General features: G+C 46.6%; 1 protein-coding gene across 3 annotated transcripts in view; it reads right to left on the minus strand.

Annotated features, from left to right (window-relative positions):
- Positions 1-865: 865 nt before the first annotated feature.
- Positions 866-19,274, minus strand: part of PMEPA1 (prostate transmembrane protein, androgen induced 1) — a 47,574-nt gene continuing 29,165 nt past the window's right edge. For 2 of the 3 annotated variants that reach the window (XM_054173482.1, XM_054173480.1), the window contains 3 exons: positions 8,436-8,590; positions 1,822-1,875; positions 866-1,722 (listed from right to left, as the gene is read on the minus strand). In XM_054173482.1, the coding sequence (XP_054029457.1) occupies positions 1,174-1,722; positions 1,822-1,875; positions 8,436-8,590 (758 nt within the window). In that variant the 3' untranslated portion in view covers positions 866-1,173. The remainder of the gene's footprint in view (positions 1,723-1,821; positions 1,876-8,435; positions 8,591-19,274) is intronic. The other variant, XM_054173481.1, reaches the window with a different exon arrangement.

Raw genomic sequence — 19,274 nt, forward strand, 5'->3', positions numbered from 1 at the left:
CTACTTTGTTCTTCACTTTGACATATATCCCTTAACAGGTTCATGGTAGACATGATAGAGGCTTTGACCAACACAAGCACTGACATATTTATATTAAAAAATAGTGCAAAAATTTCAACATTTATATAAATAACTCTAAACCCCTGCTTTTGAAATTTTTTTTTGTGGTTTTTTTTTTTGCTCTTTTTTTTTTTTCCCTTTTTTTTTTTGCTGGTTTTTGTTTTGTTTTTTTTTTTTTTTTTTTTACAATGTAACACACTGTTTTTGAGTTGGCACTCAAAAAAAAAATTGCCTTTTTTTTTTGTTTCTTCTGGTTCAGAAAACGATTTTTTTTTTCTTCTTCTTTTTTTTTTTTCTCTCTCTTATTTCTTTTCCTCTATTTTTTTCCCCCCCCCCCCTCTTTTTTTTTCCTATTTTTTTTTTTAAATTTTTTTTTTTTCTGAATAGGCCTCTTCTAAATACAAAAATACTCCTGGCTCCTTACACATACACTTTTCTCTTATTTCTTCTTTTTTTCTTCTTTTTTTTTTTTTTGTTTTTTTTTTTTGTTTTTTTTTTCTTCTTTCTTTTTTAATATATATTTATATATTTTATATTGCAGATCTTTCAACAAAATGTTGGGTTTTTGTTTTTGTTTTTTTTTTGTTTGTTTTTTTTTGTGCAAATATTTTTGTCTTTAAAGAGAAGTGAAATCAGCGAACGAACGAACAACCAAAAAAAAAAAACCAAAACCAAACACCCCCAAAACAAACCAACAACAAAAAAAAAAAGAGCATTCACACACAGCTCAACTAGAAACAACAACAAACAAACAAAAAAACACAACCCTCCCCCCCCCAAAAAAAAACCAAACCCCCAAAAACAAATGAAAAAAAGGACTACAGTTGATTTTTCGTTTGTTTGTTTTCCTTTTTAAACGTCTAGACACAGCTCCATAAAGAAATGTTTTTGCAAGCTTGGTAGGCTTGTGCATTCAGACCAGACATAACAAGTAAATATTTATACATGGAGAGATGGGGAAGGGCTTTTTTGTGGGTTTTGTTTTTTCTCTTTGCTCATCTTCCTCAACTCTCTCTCTCTCTCTCCTTTTTCTTTTAACGAGAAGTGCAGAGTGTTTCATTTGCTTTTCTTGCCTTTTTTTTTCTTTTTCTCCTTTTCTTTTATATTTTTTTTTTAAAAGGGATGCCCTTTTTGTTTCTCTTTCTCTTTGTTCCACATGGTTGTGCTCTCAAGGCCATTGATTTGTGAATGATGGAGTCTGCTGCCCTCCAAGATGGAGGGCAACCCGTTGTTGTTCTGCTGGTGCTGGTAAAACGTCGACCCGGGGTAGTGCCCTATCACCTCGCTGTATGTCGGTGGCGGTCCCTCCATCCTACCATTGCTCCCGTAACAGGTCGCGCTGATGCCAGAGTTACTGCTGGGGGGGCACGGCCCCCCATACACTGAGTTATCTATCAAGTCACTGTCGAAGATGGTTCTGTTGGGGGGCGCCCGGACTGACTCTCTGTTGAGCTCCATTTGCTGCTCGGGGTCTCGCAGCTGCAGCGTGCAGGGTCCCTGGTATGGGGGGGGCTCCTCGCCGTCCGACAGCGAGATGGTGGGCGGCAGGTCGATCTCGTGCTGCATGTAGGGGTAGGTGGGCTGGAATCTGTTAAAGCGGTCCCTCTGCAGAAAGGATGGCACTGCCAGGCGGTCGCTGGGTCTCGGGGTGTAGATTTGCTGCTGAAAGGGAGAGAAAAAGAGAAAAGAGGGCGAGAGGTGTGAGACCTGCACCCCGCTCAGCAGCAAAGGTCACAGCACCCATGCCCACGTCACCCTCACCTCTGTTATTCCATTCCCTGACACCGTGCTTTCCGAAGGCCACAGGCTTCCCTCCTGCATGGGAAAGAAGAGAGGGCAGAGTGAGTGACTGCCAGCAGTGATAAGCTCCTTGTGCAAACGGCTTGTGCCAGGCTTCATTCCGCACCAGAGCCCAGGTAAGGTGCTGTGGCTGCACGTCCCTGCCCCAGCTGCAGCCAGCTCTAGCAGAGGTATTAGCTGCCATCATATATGCTGGGTATCAGGGGGGTGCACGCTAAGGGCATTAGTGTATTACCACTGAAAACAACACTTCTGGTTAGAGTTTCCCTCCATTTTCACCTCCATTTATACTGAATAGATCATTTGCAGAATGAATGATGAGAACGACACCAGCAAACAACGCTCTGCAGACTTCCTCCCTCCCACCCACCCACCCACCCCCACCCAGCATGGTTCAAACATGCCAAAGGAGTATTTTTCAATTTGTGATCCATGAGCTGTGGGTGATTCACAAGACATCAGAAAATGCTCCATGAAATAATGACAAGCTTTTTTTTTAAAAAGCAAAACCTGACACCCACATTCTGATGCACACTATCAAGGAAAGCATGGGAAAACAAAGATAACAAGTGAATAACCAAATGTTAAGCCTAATTTTGATCTAGCTAAAAAAACAACAACCAACAACAACAACACACCACCATAAATCTGTAGCAACAAGATGGTTCCACAGTATTTCTTCTCCAAAAGCAGAAATGGTTCTTGGCTTAAGCAGCCTGGAGAACTGTGTTCTAGAGGTTTCCTTACGTTGCAAGGGGTCACCCCGATCCTGCAATCGCAACCCAGGTGTCAACAACCCCAGGCAGGAGAAAGCCACAAGCCAGTTTCCCCCAAACCATGAGATTAGTTTACAAGTTGTAATCAAAACAAATAAAGGTTCTTCCCATTTGCTGTCACCCTAGACACTTCTGCCTTAAGAACTGAAATATTTAAACATTGCTAATATTCACATGGAACTGAGCAGCATTCCTCCCAGGCAGGGCTGGGGGAAAACAAGCCAGAAGGCTCTTCATTATAACCTGGAATAGCTGGCACTTGTCAGTTCCCTGCAGGTGAATCTCCAGTTCTGGCACAGGCAGAAGTATTTACCACCAGTTAAAAAAAAAAAAATAAGTAAATGCCAAGGGTGTTTCTTTTTCCCTTTAGGGTGTCTCATCCAAGGTCCATCCTCAGGCCCAGCCTACACAGCAGGGCTGACCAGAGAAGCAAGCCACAAACCCTCCCTCTTTAATAACCTTGTGACAGCCTGGGCAGCCTGGTGTCCCCATGAAAGCCTGTAAAAGCTGCAATGGTACCACAGCACCACAGACATCTTCACTGATAAAGCCAGAAAGGATTCTCCCTGCTGATGCTCCCTGGACCTTACCCAGCTGTGAAGCCCATCTGGCTTCATCCCAGCCTGTGGCATGCAAGGAAAAACATTGCTGCATAACTTTGCAGCTCTCCCAGTAGAAGGATGATGATACTCTCGGAAGCATCTTCAAAAGCCAACAGCCTGGGAGTGCCTCCTTGGGCAGAACCAGCCCAAGTCCCACAGTAAAACCCTCAGCACTGGGGCATCCCAAGACATGAATCCAACTGCTTCAAACACAGCATTTTACATCTCCAAAACAGCCACCTATTATATTCCCTCTCCTCTCTTTTCCTCCTTCATTTTCCCCCAACTTTGGAATATATTTTCTCTTGTGGTATCACACATGGTATCAGATATAGAGAGAATTCCATGAGGTTCCTGTTTGTGAAGATCAGCTCTACACATAAACCTCAAGGCAGTCCTGTTGCCAGTGCAAAGAAAACAGTGATTTGTATGGAAATGAGACAGCCCAGATTCTTCCCACTTCTCGGTTTTTTAGGGAGCATCTCCTTGGAGCAGAGGTTAAGTGCTGTAATGCCAGCATCCCTCCAGCTACTGCTAATCAAAGTGCTGGGTGAGGAGTGTGCTGCACAACACCAGGTTCCATACAGACTTGAGACTTCAATATGCAGCTGTTCACACAGGCATCAACTGCTTGCTCTGGTCCATCTTACACGTACTTCTTGCCTGCAGGGATAGTCTGCAGGCAAATTCCCACAGCAGCCAATATACCCCAGAGGAACTGTATCTGTCACAGCTTAAACCCTCACCTCTAATCCCCTGTTCAGCCATGGCACTGACACCAAAGGGAACAGGGAGGGTTTCCAGTGCTGCCACACATAGTACCAGCCCTCCACCTCATCCCAAAGGATGCTGAAGCAGTGGGCAGGAGCAGGAAGCACTCTGAAAATTGTATTTACTTTGCCATGCCCCCGTGGCAGACTTCCTGAGCAGCGAGTACCCCGCTGCCTTCTGCTAGATGTTTTATATTTAACTTGGCAGTGGGCAGTGCCATGGCAATATCCCATCTGCTTCCCCCTTTCCTGGGAGTGATGTCAGCTGGCTCCCACGAGGGTGGCTGTATCCCAGCAATTCCCAGCACGTGAGACATGGCTGTGCTCAGCTGGGGCTTCCCACTGTGGCAGGGAGGACACACACCCCCCTCTTATGGGAGCTGCTCAACCCAGAACATGCCCTATTCCTAAGGACCACCTCACCCAAAGTCTGCACCCAGCTGTTTAGAAGAAATCTCTGGCTCAGACATTGACTCATCTGTTTGTACAGATGAGGTCCAGAAATGATGCTCCAGGCAACACATGGAGGCAAGAGTAGCAAACTAGTAGAAATAGCACACTCACTGCTCATTGACATCACTGTGAAGCCCATCTGGGCAAAGGCTACTCTCTCCCCAGAACTCAACAGCGGGATTAAAATTGCTGGACATCAGCAGTCAGAGGAGGGCAAAGCCTCAGATACATAACACACACTTCCAGACTTCTCACTTCAGCCATGGGATGGCTACACAGCCCCACTGAGCCGAGACAAACCGCACTGCCCTACGATGGAGCATCCCTGCTGTAAATCCTCACTTTGGGGCTCTCCTCGCTTACCTCTGGTTTTCAGAATATTGAATTCATCTCAACAGTGGCAGAGTCTAGAAAGCTCTAGTTTTCTGAAACAAAAGCTGAGACTCTGCTGTCTGATGAGCAATACGGCTGCAAAAGCCTCCACAAGCATTCCAGGACTCGCTGCTGAACCTAAAATTACTTTTTAATTTCTTTTTAGAGATGAGCCTTCAGCTTCTATAGAAGTGCTTGTTTTAGCACCATCAGAGAATTTGCTCTGTAAAGCTGCAGGGTGCAGATTAAGTCTCTGAGCCTTCAGGAGGGCTTGTATTTTCCATTCTGGGGGACAAAGGCGTGCTTGGCAATCAAATTTAAACCACTTTTCGGGGGTTCCAAAGGGGCAGGGACAGTGTCATTCTTACTGCAAAAAAAGGTTTTCATTTTAGTTTTCCTAGATATTGTCATAAGGAGACAGATTAAGTACAGTTTTTAGTTTTAGTTATCACAGTATCACTAAGGTTGGAAGAGACCTCAAAGATCATCGAGTCCAACCTGTCACCACAGACCTCATGACTAGACCATGGCACCAAGTGCCATGTCCAATCCCCTCTTGAACACCTCCAGGGATGGTGACTCCACCACCTCCCTGGGCAGCCCATTCCAATGACGAATGACTCTCTCGGTGAAGAACTTTCTCCTCACCTCCAGCCTAAACTTCCCCTGGTGCAGCTTGAGACTGTGTCCTCTTGTTCTGGTGCTGGTTGCCTGGGAGAAAAGACCAACCCCTTCCTGGCTACAACCACCTTTCAGGTAGTTGTAGAGGGCAATGAGGTCACCCCTGAGCCTCCTCTTCTCCAGGCTAAACTATCCCAGCTCCCTCAGCCTCTCCTCATAGGGCTTGTGCTCAAGGCCACTCTTTCCTAAATATTGTTACAAGGAGACAGATAAAGTACAGCGAGACCAGTGATGGAGAAACACATGACCTAATACAAAATTTCCTCTATAGCAAGAAGAGCATTAAAGTATCTTTAGGGAAATCAATTTCTCCTTCACTTGTGATTTTCGAGCTACAGCAAAAAAAGGACAATTCAGGCAGCCCTAGCAGCATCCTGACCATGGGATGAACTACTTTAATATTTCAAAAGATGAAAAGCGTGCGTGCAGCCCCAGTGCCCATCTGTGGTCACGACACCAAAATGAAGTTTGGGATTTAAAAAGCCCAATGCCAGTTCACTGCAAGTTTAATGGACTACGTGAACCGGTATCCAGTTCAGCACAGCCTCTGCCTGCCAGCCCTTGGCGCTTGTTTAGGCTGGAGCTGGTTTCTACAAGACGACAGCCTGTGCTGAATGCCCGAGGAGATACCTCTAAGATCTTTATTATGATTGATCCCCTTCTAACGAGCTTCCTGCTTAGCACAGGATGGGCTTCCCTGTCCCATCAGGAGGGCGCTCAGGCCACAGGGAAGCTTGGCTGCCACTCTATCACCGCTACATTGACAGGGGCAGGGAGAGGGGGAAGGATTATAAAGAGTGCAAAAAACCAAACCAAAGCCAAAATGGCATATTCACATTTCTCTCCTTAGCTCTGAGAAAGGTGTGGAAGATTCTGCATCCTCACTGAGTGTGGCAGAGGTGCAGAGATAAACCTTTGCTGAAAAGCCATTTAATCACTGATGTGTCTGAAGGCTGACTACATAACAGAGCTGGTTTGCTGAGGAAATTTTTGCCTGGTATAATTTGAAACAGAAAAAAAAACCACCTTTGAAAAAGGAGAAAAGGGCATCCTCTCTTAAACAGTCAACCTGAAATTTTTGTTCAATCTCCATTGATTTTCTCCTCTCTTTCCACGTTAGTCTTGCTTCTTAAAGAAAATAAAATCCAAGCCATTTAAGAAAACAGACATCTGTATATCAAAATGAAAAAGGTTTGATCTGATACTTGCTTTGAAAATGTAAATGGAAACATTTTGGTATTGTTAAAGTAAAACATAAAAGAGTCAAATATCTGAAAAGGAGAAAGCAACCTTTCTGCTTTTTTCAATAATTCATGTGCTTGGGTGCCCACATTCTGCTACTGCTGGAATCCCATCTCGATGGGGTGGTAAGATGAGATGTAAGATTTCTGTGAGTCCAGAAGGAGCAGGGATCTGTGTGTGTGGGTTAGCTCTGCTCCCTATAGCAGGCAGGTGCTGGAGTGATCACCACCCTCGCTCTGCCTGGTTGAACACAGATCAGGCATTCCAGCACTTGGATCTTACTGCACAGCACCAACAGACTGAGCTCACCGTTGTGCCCTCTGGAGCTGCGCTCCACAGCCCACAAAACAAGGGGGGCTTTAATTGAGCTTGGGATGGACAGAGCTTCCTTCCCAATGGGTGTCTTCCTCACTTTGGCACTGAGTGTCCAATATGGGACTTTTGTCAGCTATGAGCAACATGACAAAAAGAGCAGCTATGGAGCAGAGGGACAGCTGTGCCCTGGGCATCTGCCTGCTGCACAGCCTTCTACAGCACTTAACTGAAGGCTTACTTCACAAAAGATGCCCAGGAAAAAAAAAAAAAGAGAGAGAGAGAAAACAGAAGGAAAAAAAAAAAGGGGGGTTCTGGGGGGAGAAAGCAATCCCAGTATTTGATCTTTTTTCCTGCAGTGAGCAGGAATTTGATACAAGACCCACACAGACCACCACAAGGCAGCACCAGTGTGCTCAGCCTGCCCTGGAAACCTGCAGAGAAGGCTTGAAGCAGTGACCTTGAGGAAGCCCTATAGTTTTAAAGAGCTTCAAATCCTTCAGGGTGAATGTTAAAAAAAATAAAAAGAATCAATGCCAGACATGCCTGCACTGGAGAGAGAGCCATGTAGGCAGCTGTGAATAGTACATGCTCACCCTCCAAGAAAATGTGATGCCTTTTCTCTATAGGATCTTGTGAGTCCCTCTGAGCTGCTGCATTTGAGAAAACTGCATAAACCAACATCTGCCTCGAGGCTGCAGAGGCTTGCCCTACAGTTCCTGTCAGAGGTACAATTAACATGTTTCTCCTTGGGCTTTTATGAAGCAGGGAGCCTGGATTACACAGGGAACCTATTGAGCATCCCCTTGGAAAGATTTCTGTTCATCTGGCTGGTTTGCTGACCCCTCCACCACAGCAATGGCTGCACCACTGGTGAAAACTGGAGGAAGTCTTTCAGGATTTCCCAATCTCCTCAAGGCAGACAAGAAGTTTTTATCCAGTCATTTGAGACTGTCCAGCTGGAGCTACCTAGGACTCAATAGTCTGGGGCTGTTAAATGCACAGTATAAGCACCCCAAGGAGCTGAGGGCACACAGTGGTTTCAGAAACAGGACATACCAAGAACAGCCTTGTGCAGTTACTTTACTGATGTCAAGCCCAAATAACAAATTCAGGCAAAAGCAGAGGCAATGGCTGTCCATACATTGCAACACACAACGCCCTTAAGAGCCACAGGTATCCCTAAAAGCCTCTCTCTCCCTGTAACTGAGAGGCAGAAAATGAGGTCAAGACTCAACCTGGAGGGTGTCTCTTCATGCACAAGCACAGCCTAAACAAATGCCTTTGGCTCACACATTTCCCCAGTGTCACATCATTTGGCAAACAGCACAGGAGGACGTGGGCCGGGAGAGCAGGGTGTGACTTACTGATGAGAGGTTCTCGTCTCGCCGCCTCCCCTGGCTGTGCCGGCTGATGAAGGATCGTGCAGAGAGCTTGTAGTGGTTCAGCAGACATGTGATCACCACCACCATCACCATCATCACCACCACGATTATGATTATCTGTACAAACTCCAGCTCCGCTGCAAGAGAGACAGACAGGCTTTAGGCCACCAGAAGCAGCAGCATGCAGTTGAGCAGAAGACCAAGTAAAGTGGCTGAGATGCCAGAGTCATCACTGTCTCCTTCCTCTGAAAAGCTCTCACGTGCCTACACGGGTTCTGCATGCTTTGAGCTCTGCTACTTAATAAAAAACTCATTAATTCACTTTTTCAGTGCCACAGAAGAGCCTCTAGGAGGGATCTTTAATGACAGTCTGCAAAGCAGAGTGTTTCCAAGCTGCCATGCAGACAGGACCTCCCAAAGCCCTCCCGGCCACCGTGTGCTGGATGCCCCCACCACACAAAACCAGCAGCTTTGGGCCACAGAAACATTAACCAGCACAATTCACCCTAATGAAGCGATTTAGCTAAAGGCAAACTGAACTTCTGCAATTCTCTTCCCATTACCACCACTCCTTGCCCCAGGAAGGGCCAGTCTAAAGTCCTCCTTGACAGTCTCCTGAACCAGGCATGTCCCCTTTGTCACAGGGGTTAGACAGTAGCACAGGGAGCCCATGGCGTGGCACAACACAGCACTGGTGCTGGCAGCCCCCCCTCTCCCAATGCCAGTCCACCCCATCACAGGGCACAGGCAGGGAGACCTCCTGCTTTCTGTGGAGGTGCCAGATGGGCATGATGGAGCTGCCCATGAGGGTCACATCCCAGAGCTCCAGACACTCCTCGTCTCAGGGTTCAGCCAGCTGACAGTGGCAGCTTGAATGGCTTGAACTGGCATAAAGGAAAACTGCCAAAAATCCTCCAAACAAACAAGAACAAGCAAACAACAGACTGGCTGGTTAACTCTGGAGACACTTGGCAGGAGGCAGAAGGCACTCCTAAAATTTCCTAAGGAAATAATTCCTCACACCTCTCTGAAGCTAAGGAAAAGTGAGTACTGGAGGCAAATGTAGCACTGGGGTCATTATTTCCATGCACTGCCATCCAGAGAGCAGATGCCATCCTGAGCCAGTCGGTTGCTCCCCACAAGCCCCCTCAAGCCAGCAGTGCCCAGGACTTGCCATGCCCAGAGCCAGGCAGCAGCAGCTCAAGTGCTCATAAAGGAGGGGCTAGACCAGCAAAATTCTGTAGTTCTGTGGATTTAACCTTTGTTTGCTTCTCAGCAGGGAGAGCTATAAAATGCAGTTTTGGAAAGCTGTGCCCTAAGCTATCAGGGATGGTGCCATCTGTATTTTACCTCTACAGACCCACAGGTATGTATCTGTAGATACAGAGGAAGACCCATCACGCCTCGCAGGGCAGCATCACACCACTCACACCAGCTGAGGTGGCTTCTGCTGAGTCAGGCAAATTTAATTTTACCTTTTTAATGGAAAGTTTTGTCCTAGCAGGTGGCATTTAAGTGCCAGTAAAAGCAAATAAATGTCAAGAAAACAGTCCAGGTGGTGAGTGCTGCCAGTTACCTCGGAGCTCATTCTGCTAAACAGCAGCTATTTCTGCCACTGCCCAAAATGCTTAACCAGCTCTGCCCACCACCTTCAAAAAGCAGAATTATACTTTGAAAGCAGGAGCCCTAAAGTTAGGTGCATGAGTTCATTGGAGCTCATATAATTCCAGCACCCCATAACCAGAAGATGACATGTGGGGTGGGAAGAGAGGGATTAAAAGCTAAACATTGCAAAGGAGTTTTGCCTTAAAAATGCCTTTTAGCTAACAGCATCTTCTTAAGGGGAGCTTTCACAGCAAGCCCAGCAAGGTGCCCAAATGCCACTGTGAGGGGAAGAGCCTGGAGAAAAACATCATCCTAACAACATAGCAGCCAACCTCAACGTATCAGCCAACAGAATGACAGGTGACCAGACCCAAGGGTTGCCATGGGTGCTCTGTGCTGGAGGAATGGGCTGAAATAGGAGTTCATTTCTTCTAAAGACAAACCAAATCAATCAGCCACACAAACACACCAAAAGTGAAAGGTTAGGAAAAGAGGTTGATGCAAAATCATTTAAAAAAACAAGGCACAATGAGCATCTCCACACAGCTCCCCTGGGTGCTCTCTAGGTCACACACAAAAAGCCAGACCGCAGGGGGCCACCGACCCAGAGCCCCTCTGCTCACCTACACATGGACAGCAGAGCCCGCAGGCTGGGGAGCAGCCACAAGACTTGATTGCAGAGGCTGCTTTTTGTGGAATTCATTACACAACAGAAAAGAAAGAAGAAAAAAACCAAAAAACAACAAGAAAACAAGACCAAAAAAAAACCCAACAAGGATTTTAGGAAAATGAGTCAATTTAGCCTCAAAATGCAGCATATGCTTTGGCCACAGTAAGAAAACACAAGACAAAGTATAAATGAGATCAGTGATGGAAAAATTTCTTTTTCATTAAAAGCAATTGTATTTCTGAAGAAAAACAAGACCAAGGTAGTTGTAAGGGAAAGATCCTTTCCTAGGATGAGAGGTGCCTTAAAGGAACCAAACCTTACTAAACTCACAGTACTTTGGTGACACAGGTGAAGTTCTGCCCATCGGGAAGTGCTGCCCTAATTCCTTCCTAGGAAGGAAAACACCGGGTATGTCATTTACAAAAGACCTAAGCCAAGCTTCCTGTACACACATGCAGACATATAATGAGCAGAGGCTTAGCAGCAGAAAGGGTGGGAATTCTGCCACAGAATCACAGAATGTTAGCGGTTGGAAGAGGACCTCCAGAGATCATTTAGTTCAACCCTCCCGGCCAAAAGCAGAATGATTTAGGGCAGGCTGCATAGGAATGCATTGAGGTGGGTTTTGAGTCTCCAGGGAAGGAGACTCCACAACCTCTATGGGCAACCTGTTCCAGTGCACCATCACCCTCACTGTAAAGAAGTTTCTCCCCATATTGAGGTGAAACCTTTTATGTTCAAGTTTGTACCCATTGTTTCCTGTCTTATTACTGTGCACAACTGAAAAGAGACTTGCCCCCTCCACTTGAGACCCACCCCTCAGATATTTATAGACATTGATCTGGGATAACACATTGGTGTAATCCATCCCTATCCAGCCTTCAACACTGTTTAGTGTGGTTCTGGGATTCGTGTAATTCAGGTGTTACACCACAGCTGTCAAGAGGTGCAATAGTAAGGCACAGGATGACTACCAGAACGACGGGGGCAATGCTTTCCACTAGGGGTGCTCCTACCAGCCCACCTCTCTCTCTCCCATTTTCTCATGGAGTCGGTCATCTGCACAGGCTGGACCCCCTCAAGGACCACAGGGTGAGGCCAGGAGGTACAGGCAGTGTTCAAACTCTAAACTGGGGTATTTCAATATACAATCTAGTCTTACACCACGCCAATTGCACTGCTGTTATCAACAGAAGAGTAATTTTAGTACCTCGCTTTGTGGGAGGAGGGGGAACAACTCATCTGCAAATTAACATTCTGTAAACAGGTTGGATGAAATGTGTCTCAATGCTGAAACCTGATCAGCTCCTCGTGTTTGGACTTTGGTCAGTTCATGCCAATGGTCTTACTCTTCTCTGATCTCCATCATTAGCATGGGGAAGCAAAGAGCTCACTCACTGCAGCAGAGCACACCCAGCCATGTCCAACAACACTGACAAGGGCTCAAACGTTTATGTACTGTATACAAAAAAACACCCCAAACTATCTGCCCCAATATCACCTCCAGGTGGTGCAGGTACACATGAGGAGACCAAACCAACCAGGAACCTCTGCTCTCTCCATCAGCAGTAGCTCAGGGAAGAGCAGAAGGCTCTGAGTTTTGCTCTACCCTTAGCACAGCCCATGGGGAGCAGCACAGCCTCCCAGGGCCTAGCAGAAAACATATCAGGTACTTTGAAATGAATGAGCTTTAATCCCAAAGATGTTCGTGTTGCCAAATCTGGCCTGGGGTGGGGGGAGAGGGGTAAGGAAAGAAAAAAAAAAACCAACAAAAAAAGACAAGAATCAAACCAAACCAAGAAAACATCCCACACACTCAATTTGTGCTTTCCACTTTTCAAGAAATCCGTACCCACTTGAGGCACCAAAGTTTCTGCCAGCTCTCCCTCTGTTTTAACTTGTCTTCATGGGCTTCAATTTGCAGAAGGGGAAAAAAACCAAACAAAACAACCACCACCACCACACTGGAACGCTGGATATACTCAATAAGATTTTTATCCAAGCAGTTCAGTCAAACTAATGAAGAAAGATCATTAACAACCCCTAAACTTTGAGTTAATACATTATTATACAAGCGTAATTCAGCTGCTATGCTAATAGAAAGCCTTTGGGGAATGAAAAACAAGCCAAACTGCAAAGCACATAATTTATAATTCTGCTGGTATTCTTAAAAACACACACACACAACAAAACAAGAAAAAGCAACCAACAACCTCAACACATTTTGTATTTGGCTTCCTAATCATTGTCACTTTTCAATTAGAAAAGACCTCATCCCATTTCTCTCTGTAATTTTCCCCAAGGGAAGTGTTATAAATGCACTAGGCTGTACAAGATGGGCATACTCAGCCTCCAAATGCAAAGTAAGGTCACACTCATTTAATTTTGCATAATTTTTATTCCAGAATACATTTCAAACTAACAGGTTCAGACATCACATTTAAGTGACACGACCTGCTTTGCTGTATTTTCTGTCTAGACGCTGCAGCTCTGGGAGTTGGTCAGCATGCGTGCAACTGTTTTGCAACTAAGCATTTTCCCCCCCAGATTCTCACAATCCTGAAACTGGATGTTCGTGATCAAGTGAAATCACTTGTCACATCCCATCCTTCAAGTTCCTTACTCGCTTGCCACTTTAAACCACGTGTGCCCTTGAAGAGGAGTTTCACAGTAGACAACGGCATTATATGGATGACAGGAGACCTTCCCAAAGCCTGCGGACCCTGGCAATAGCACAGGCTGTGTCTGCTCTCCTGCTCAGAGGGCTTCCTGCAGGAAGGCAGCACATGCCCTTGCTGCCCAGGCTGCTGCCCAGCCACCAAGCTCTACAGTGTCTGAAATGTATGAAAATAGCAGCTGGCTGGCAGCTGGTGCCAACACTGTAGCACCTCACTGGCACGGCTGTCAGGGTGTCCAACCACACTGAAGACCACGGTCAGAGCTGAACAGAAGTGGCTGCAAAAAGCTTCATCCCAGAGCCTCCTCAAGTGACTGTGGACAAAATGCTCAGCACTCACAAGTCTAAAAGCCACTAACATTTTTGTGCAGAGGGAGAGCTATGAGTCAGTGGTGACCCTGGGAGCACTGAGCCTCTGCACACACACCAGCCACAGGGGAGCTGAGGCTATGATACACTTTAAATGCATTCCCTTACTTTTTACAGCTATACTACAGTTCATAAAATGCTTCTATAAACTTTATTAATGCTCTTCTTACACACAGTGTATCACTGCTGAAGACAAATGGTCCAAAGTGCTGGCAAGTACAAAGAGGAAAAAAAACCCAAACACACCTGCATTTTGCCACAGTAGCGACAGGTACTCCAGCTATCATCTACAGGTGGACACAACAGCCTCCAGAGAGGGTCTCAGCCAAGGTGATCTTAGCTTTCAGTCAGTATTATACACATCTGAGGTCAAACCAGGTATCTTTAAGCATCAGTTACAATTTCTATACAACTTCTCACACATACTGCGTGAGCACCGTCAGCACACATACCGTGTGAGAAGTGATGAAAAGCTAAATTACTCAGGAGACAATGGCTAAGCTGAATAAATGTAGCTGCACTAGCTACAATTCCTAAGGACAAAAAAGTGTAAAAAGGAAAACACACCAGTCATCATAAATGCTGTGGTGCACCCTGCTAAAAGCCAAGTCTGGTTTGCTGAGACAAAATTAAAGCAAGCAGAGAATCCCCTGCAGAATACTTTGCTCTCCCTGTGTTCGCTTTCACTTCCTCTGGGTATTTTTATCACTAAAAATCCCTTAGTTCTGACTTGAAACAGATTGCTGGGACAGTTCAAGCACATTAAGTCCAATCACAAGCTCATACAGACTATCAAAAATATGCTCTTAAGGGTGTGGAGAAAAATCTCCTGCTGCTGATTTCTTCTTCTGGTGGACACCAGCCCAGCATCAGGCAACCCCATGCCCTGCTTCACTCCAGCAAGCCCCGCTGTTCAAAGTTAATAAGCCATCAGTTAATTTTTACCCAGAAGGGATGGGATATGCACCTCTGGTTCTGGATGCTCCTGTGATGGTCCCTCAGCATCAGAGCCCCATTATCATTCATTCTATCAGCATTCTTTGGGAAAATACATCTAAAACTGTGATCTGAGGTTGCTCTGTGTGCCTGACAATGAGGAGAGATGATAAAAGAGGCAGGTAAAGCCTTTATCAGGCTTTGGGACTGTTGGTCACAGCCCTGCCACTATGAGGCAATAGCACAGGTCACAGAAAAGACAAAAAAAGTGGATTTTAAATGAAAACTTAACTCCAGTGGTTTGGCCCTATCGAGAAACTGATGTAGCAGAAAAATCCAAAAGGAAGTGAGTAAGAGTCAGGGAGACTAAAAAGTGGCAGAGAACAATGCAGATTTTGCTGTTTCAGAGAACTGTGGCAACAGCACTTCCCCCCTGAATCACCATTGCTGCCCACACAGCTCCCATAAGCCAGGCTCCTCACTGGGCAGGTAGTGGTGTTTGACTTGCCCTCAGGTTTTAGCCCATCACAGTGCAAGGACCGTCTTGTTGAAGACCCACCACAAACACCTGCAATCCAAGATAAGAGTCTTTATCTACTCTGGGACACTACCCTGCAATCCAGTGCAATGGACATTTCCAGACTGGCCACTTTCCATCATACAAAGGGACTATTTTAAATTAAATGTCACTTGTGTTCCTAGAGAAATATCCTGTAAGCACTTAGTGCAAGAGTTCAGGAACCCTGCCGCCTACCTCTGGTCTTTTGTTTCTCAAACAGAACATTTTTTACACCAGGACTGAATGGGATTGGTTTTGTACAGAGATTCCTCCTGCTGCCCAACATGACTCACTAAAATGGGCATAAACAGATTGAGACTTCTCCAACTTTACTGCTGACCTACAAGGATATGTGGTTTGGTCTTGTATTCTGGTCAGCATCTCTGCAGCCTTCAGAAGACACAGGTGAAGGATGACTTCTAATGGCAGGTAGCTTGAGCATCCTGGCCCCATCCTGCCCCTGTAGAGCTCCTGACCACCCCAGCAGGGCCTGCAGGTGCCTACACAAGGTTTTAGAGCAAGGCATTGCCCACAGCTGTGGGCACACCTCAGCCTTCCTCCCCACTCAGGTGGCAGAGCCATAGCCTATGGATGAAGTCAGCACACAGAGATGGAAGCGGGAGTGCTGGGCAAAGGTGCAATTAAAGTCCCTAGAAAATCAAAGAGGACAAGCAGCTGGAGCAAAACTTGGCATGGAAGATGCAGCACGGTGAGGCAGATGATTGCTCACCCTGACCCCAGGCACCTATATCAGCTGCCAAGTGGTGAGCCCAGGCTCCCAGCCCATCTACCGCAGAGGGTCAAAGTTTTTTTCCGCGTCACTCAGCCCAGGAACAAGACCCAGCTCTGACTCAGCCTTGTCGAGGAAACTGGTCCCTGCTGGGACTGCAGAAGCAACATGGCCCTTGGCACAGGAATGAAGCCAAAGAGTTCACTGGCACAGGGTGCAATTACTGGGCACAACTCTACTGGCATGAATGGGAAACCCACAGCACAGGGCACCCAAGCCCTCTGCCAGCAACCAGCTCTTGGGCGAAACACGTCTCCTTGTGGGGTGGCAGCAGGGTACCTATTGACACTGTGCACAGAGTTAGGAGATTCTTAGAGATGGCAAAGCTAAGAGAAGTATCCTGTGTTCTGCCTTTGGAGCCCTTGCTCCAACTGTGAAGCAGCACTTTCCACTCCATGCATGCACAGCCACTTCACGGAGCGCCTGTGGTTATTTATGGAGTCTGGCTCACGTGGGTGACTCAGCACCGTGATTCAACAGATTCCAGCCGAGAGCCCACAATGACATGGAGTGGCACAGCTCAGTGGGGACTGTCCCATAACAGTGCCCAGTGAGAGGCACCAGGCTTCAGCACAGCCCCAGGGAACCAGTGTAAGTTGGGCCACGTCTGATCCTGAAGTTTATGAAGTCTGTAAAGGAATTGCTGCCTACCACCAGCTAAACATGGTGGCACTGTAATGTCACACCACATGTCCTGGCTTCTTCCGTAATCCTTGAGGATTTAGAGTAAGTTCAACTGGCTACAATACACTTCCTCCATACACACACCCCAGAAAGGAAGGTCTCTACAGAGACACAGACATATATACAGAGAGCCTTTCCAGACAGCAAAATTAACCAGCTGAATTAATGAAAAGTGTTCTCCACTCTGCAGTGAGCACTTTCATCCCCAATTTTCCATTATCACCTCCAATATCCACAGAGCTGCCCCAGTTGCATGACTCAGAGAAAGACGCAACAGAGATGTGCACAGCCCTGACTGCAGTTCCCTCTCCTCCCAATTTTCTCATCTTTTCATCCACCCCCACCCATGGGCATCTTACGTTTGAACAGGTTCCTTGTAGCCCTTGATGGTAGAACTCCAGTTACATAAAGTAACATGGAAAAGGCATCAGTAAGGGTACAGCTACTTCTTAACTGAGCATGTGTGGAAATGTGGTGGGGAGAAATGCAATAATTCAAAGCTTGAAGCTGAAGAGCATCCATGAAACCTTCCTCCCTCTCTGTGATTCCTTGAATTCTGCACTTGCAAGCTTTGTAGAAGACCAAGCAGGGATGCTTAAGGATTTGAGCCAAGAACAGCTTCAGGCCAGTAACTTTAAAGGCATTCCCCATAAAGCTCCTCAGAGAGCAAATGGAAAACAAGTCTTGGAATAGGGGCAGATCAAGATTCTCCTCTTCCAGCACCAGTAAATGTTAGTCAGGACCCAAAACCTGGGCTGCTTCATTAACATCCTTCTCAGCTGCCTGCCCAGAGGTCCCTGTCTGCTCCCCTGCACACTCAGGGGTTTTGACAGGCAGAAGGAGGACGTGACCCAGCATCTCCTCCAACAGACCTGGGCTGTCGCCTTCTCACGAAACTTATTGCCAATGGCTAGGCAGAGACACTGTCCTAAACTAGAAGTGATGGGTCTGATTTTCAGCCCTTCTCAGCACCCACATCTCTGGCCGAAGGCAGCAGCAAGGCCAGGGGCTTGGGCACCAGTAGGTTGTAAGAGGAGGAGGAGAGACACCCTTATCCACTATGTCAGCTACTTGTCAACTGGCTCCTCTCCCCAGTCTTCACTGACACTTCAGAGCACCACAGCTCCAGCTGTGCCCAGAGGCACTGGCAAGAACAAGGAGACACACAAGGACAGTCCTTGCCATGAACAGCTGAGAGCCTTCCGCTACCTTGCGTGCCCCAACAAATAGGACACAAAACAAGTCCTAATCACTTGTGGAAAATGAGAACTGAGGACACCCTGTACTGCCTTGCCTTGCACATGCTGGCATGCTGTCTTTTGCAAGCAAAGAACCATTAAGGTCAGAGCTGACACTACTGAACTGGTCTGCAGTAGGTTTGGACTAAAGCAGGGTCCACAGAGCTAGCCTGAGGTCTACCCAGTCCTCATGTTCAGTTCGCAGCCCTGCCTGCCCCAAAGCTTGCATTTGTACCTGCCAGCTGTGAACACTTTCGGAGAGACAGTGATGGATGTTACAGCAAAATTTGGTCACACTTTGGCACAGCATGTAGCTCCCTGGAAGGACCTGAGCATTAAAATCAGAAGAATCAAGTCCAGCCAAAGTGTGGTCATGATGCCAGATGCTCATCAAAGTCTTTGTAAAAGGATGTGGGTTAGCAGTGTGGCCAAAGAGTGGACCTCATTTATTTTTTTTTCTACTCAAGGCTAAAGAATGTGAACTTGAGAAGAGCAGTCTGAATCTAGTCACCAGTCCAAGCTTTAACTTCAGTGGAGAATAAACTCGTAACTCCTTGGTGAGCAGCAGAAGTGGCTTGGACTCAAGCATCCCACAGGAAAGGCAGCAGGGTCAGCACTGGGACTATGTCTGCCCTCAGCCCCTCACCCTCCCCTGATTGTATATGTAGCATGGAAGAAAATACCCTGGCACAACACAGGCCAGTGCAAGCAGCTCTGCCCTGGAGCATCCTTCCCAGCCCTCCTTGGGAAAGGGACATGCCCATTATGCTAAACACTACATTTGAACGGCTCTAATTTAAGGAAGAACCAAAACAGCTTCAGGCAACAGCTGGAATCCAAGGCTGCCAGAGAGGGTGCAGCACCAAACACTGCTCCTGGTTTAGAGGCCATTTCATCCACCCGATGCCAAGCTCCACTTGTTAGAGAGACCAATGTTCTCCCTCTCAGAAACTGTGGATGAGGAAGAAGGGATGAAAGAACAAAGAACTTCAGATGGCAGATTACTCACCCTCTGCTGCTCATCTGTTAGGTCATCTTAGAAACAATCAGACCAAAGTCATTACTGCAACATTTGTGTATGAGCATCTGCTACATTTCTCTCCTAAATACAACCTCCATAAAGCCACATATGAAGGGCCCACAGGATTGTCAACAATTCTATTTGTTTACAAAGCAGCACCAGGGGTATTTGAGATAGATACAGAATATGACCTCAATATTGCCTCTGCTGGCACTCAGCAGATGTTGAAGTTGGAGCTGCAGCAGCAATACCAAGGCATCAAAAGGAGAAGA

Source organism: Dryobates pubescens, chromosome 26 (assembly GCF_014839835.1).
Source record: "Dryobates pubescens isolate bDryPub1 chromosome 26, bDryPub1.pri, whole genome shotgun sequence".
Lineage (NCBI taxonomy): Eukaryota > Metazoa > Chordata > Aves > Piciformes > Picidae > Dryobates > Dryobates pubescens.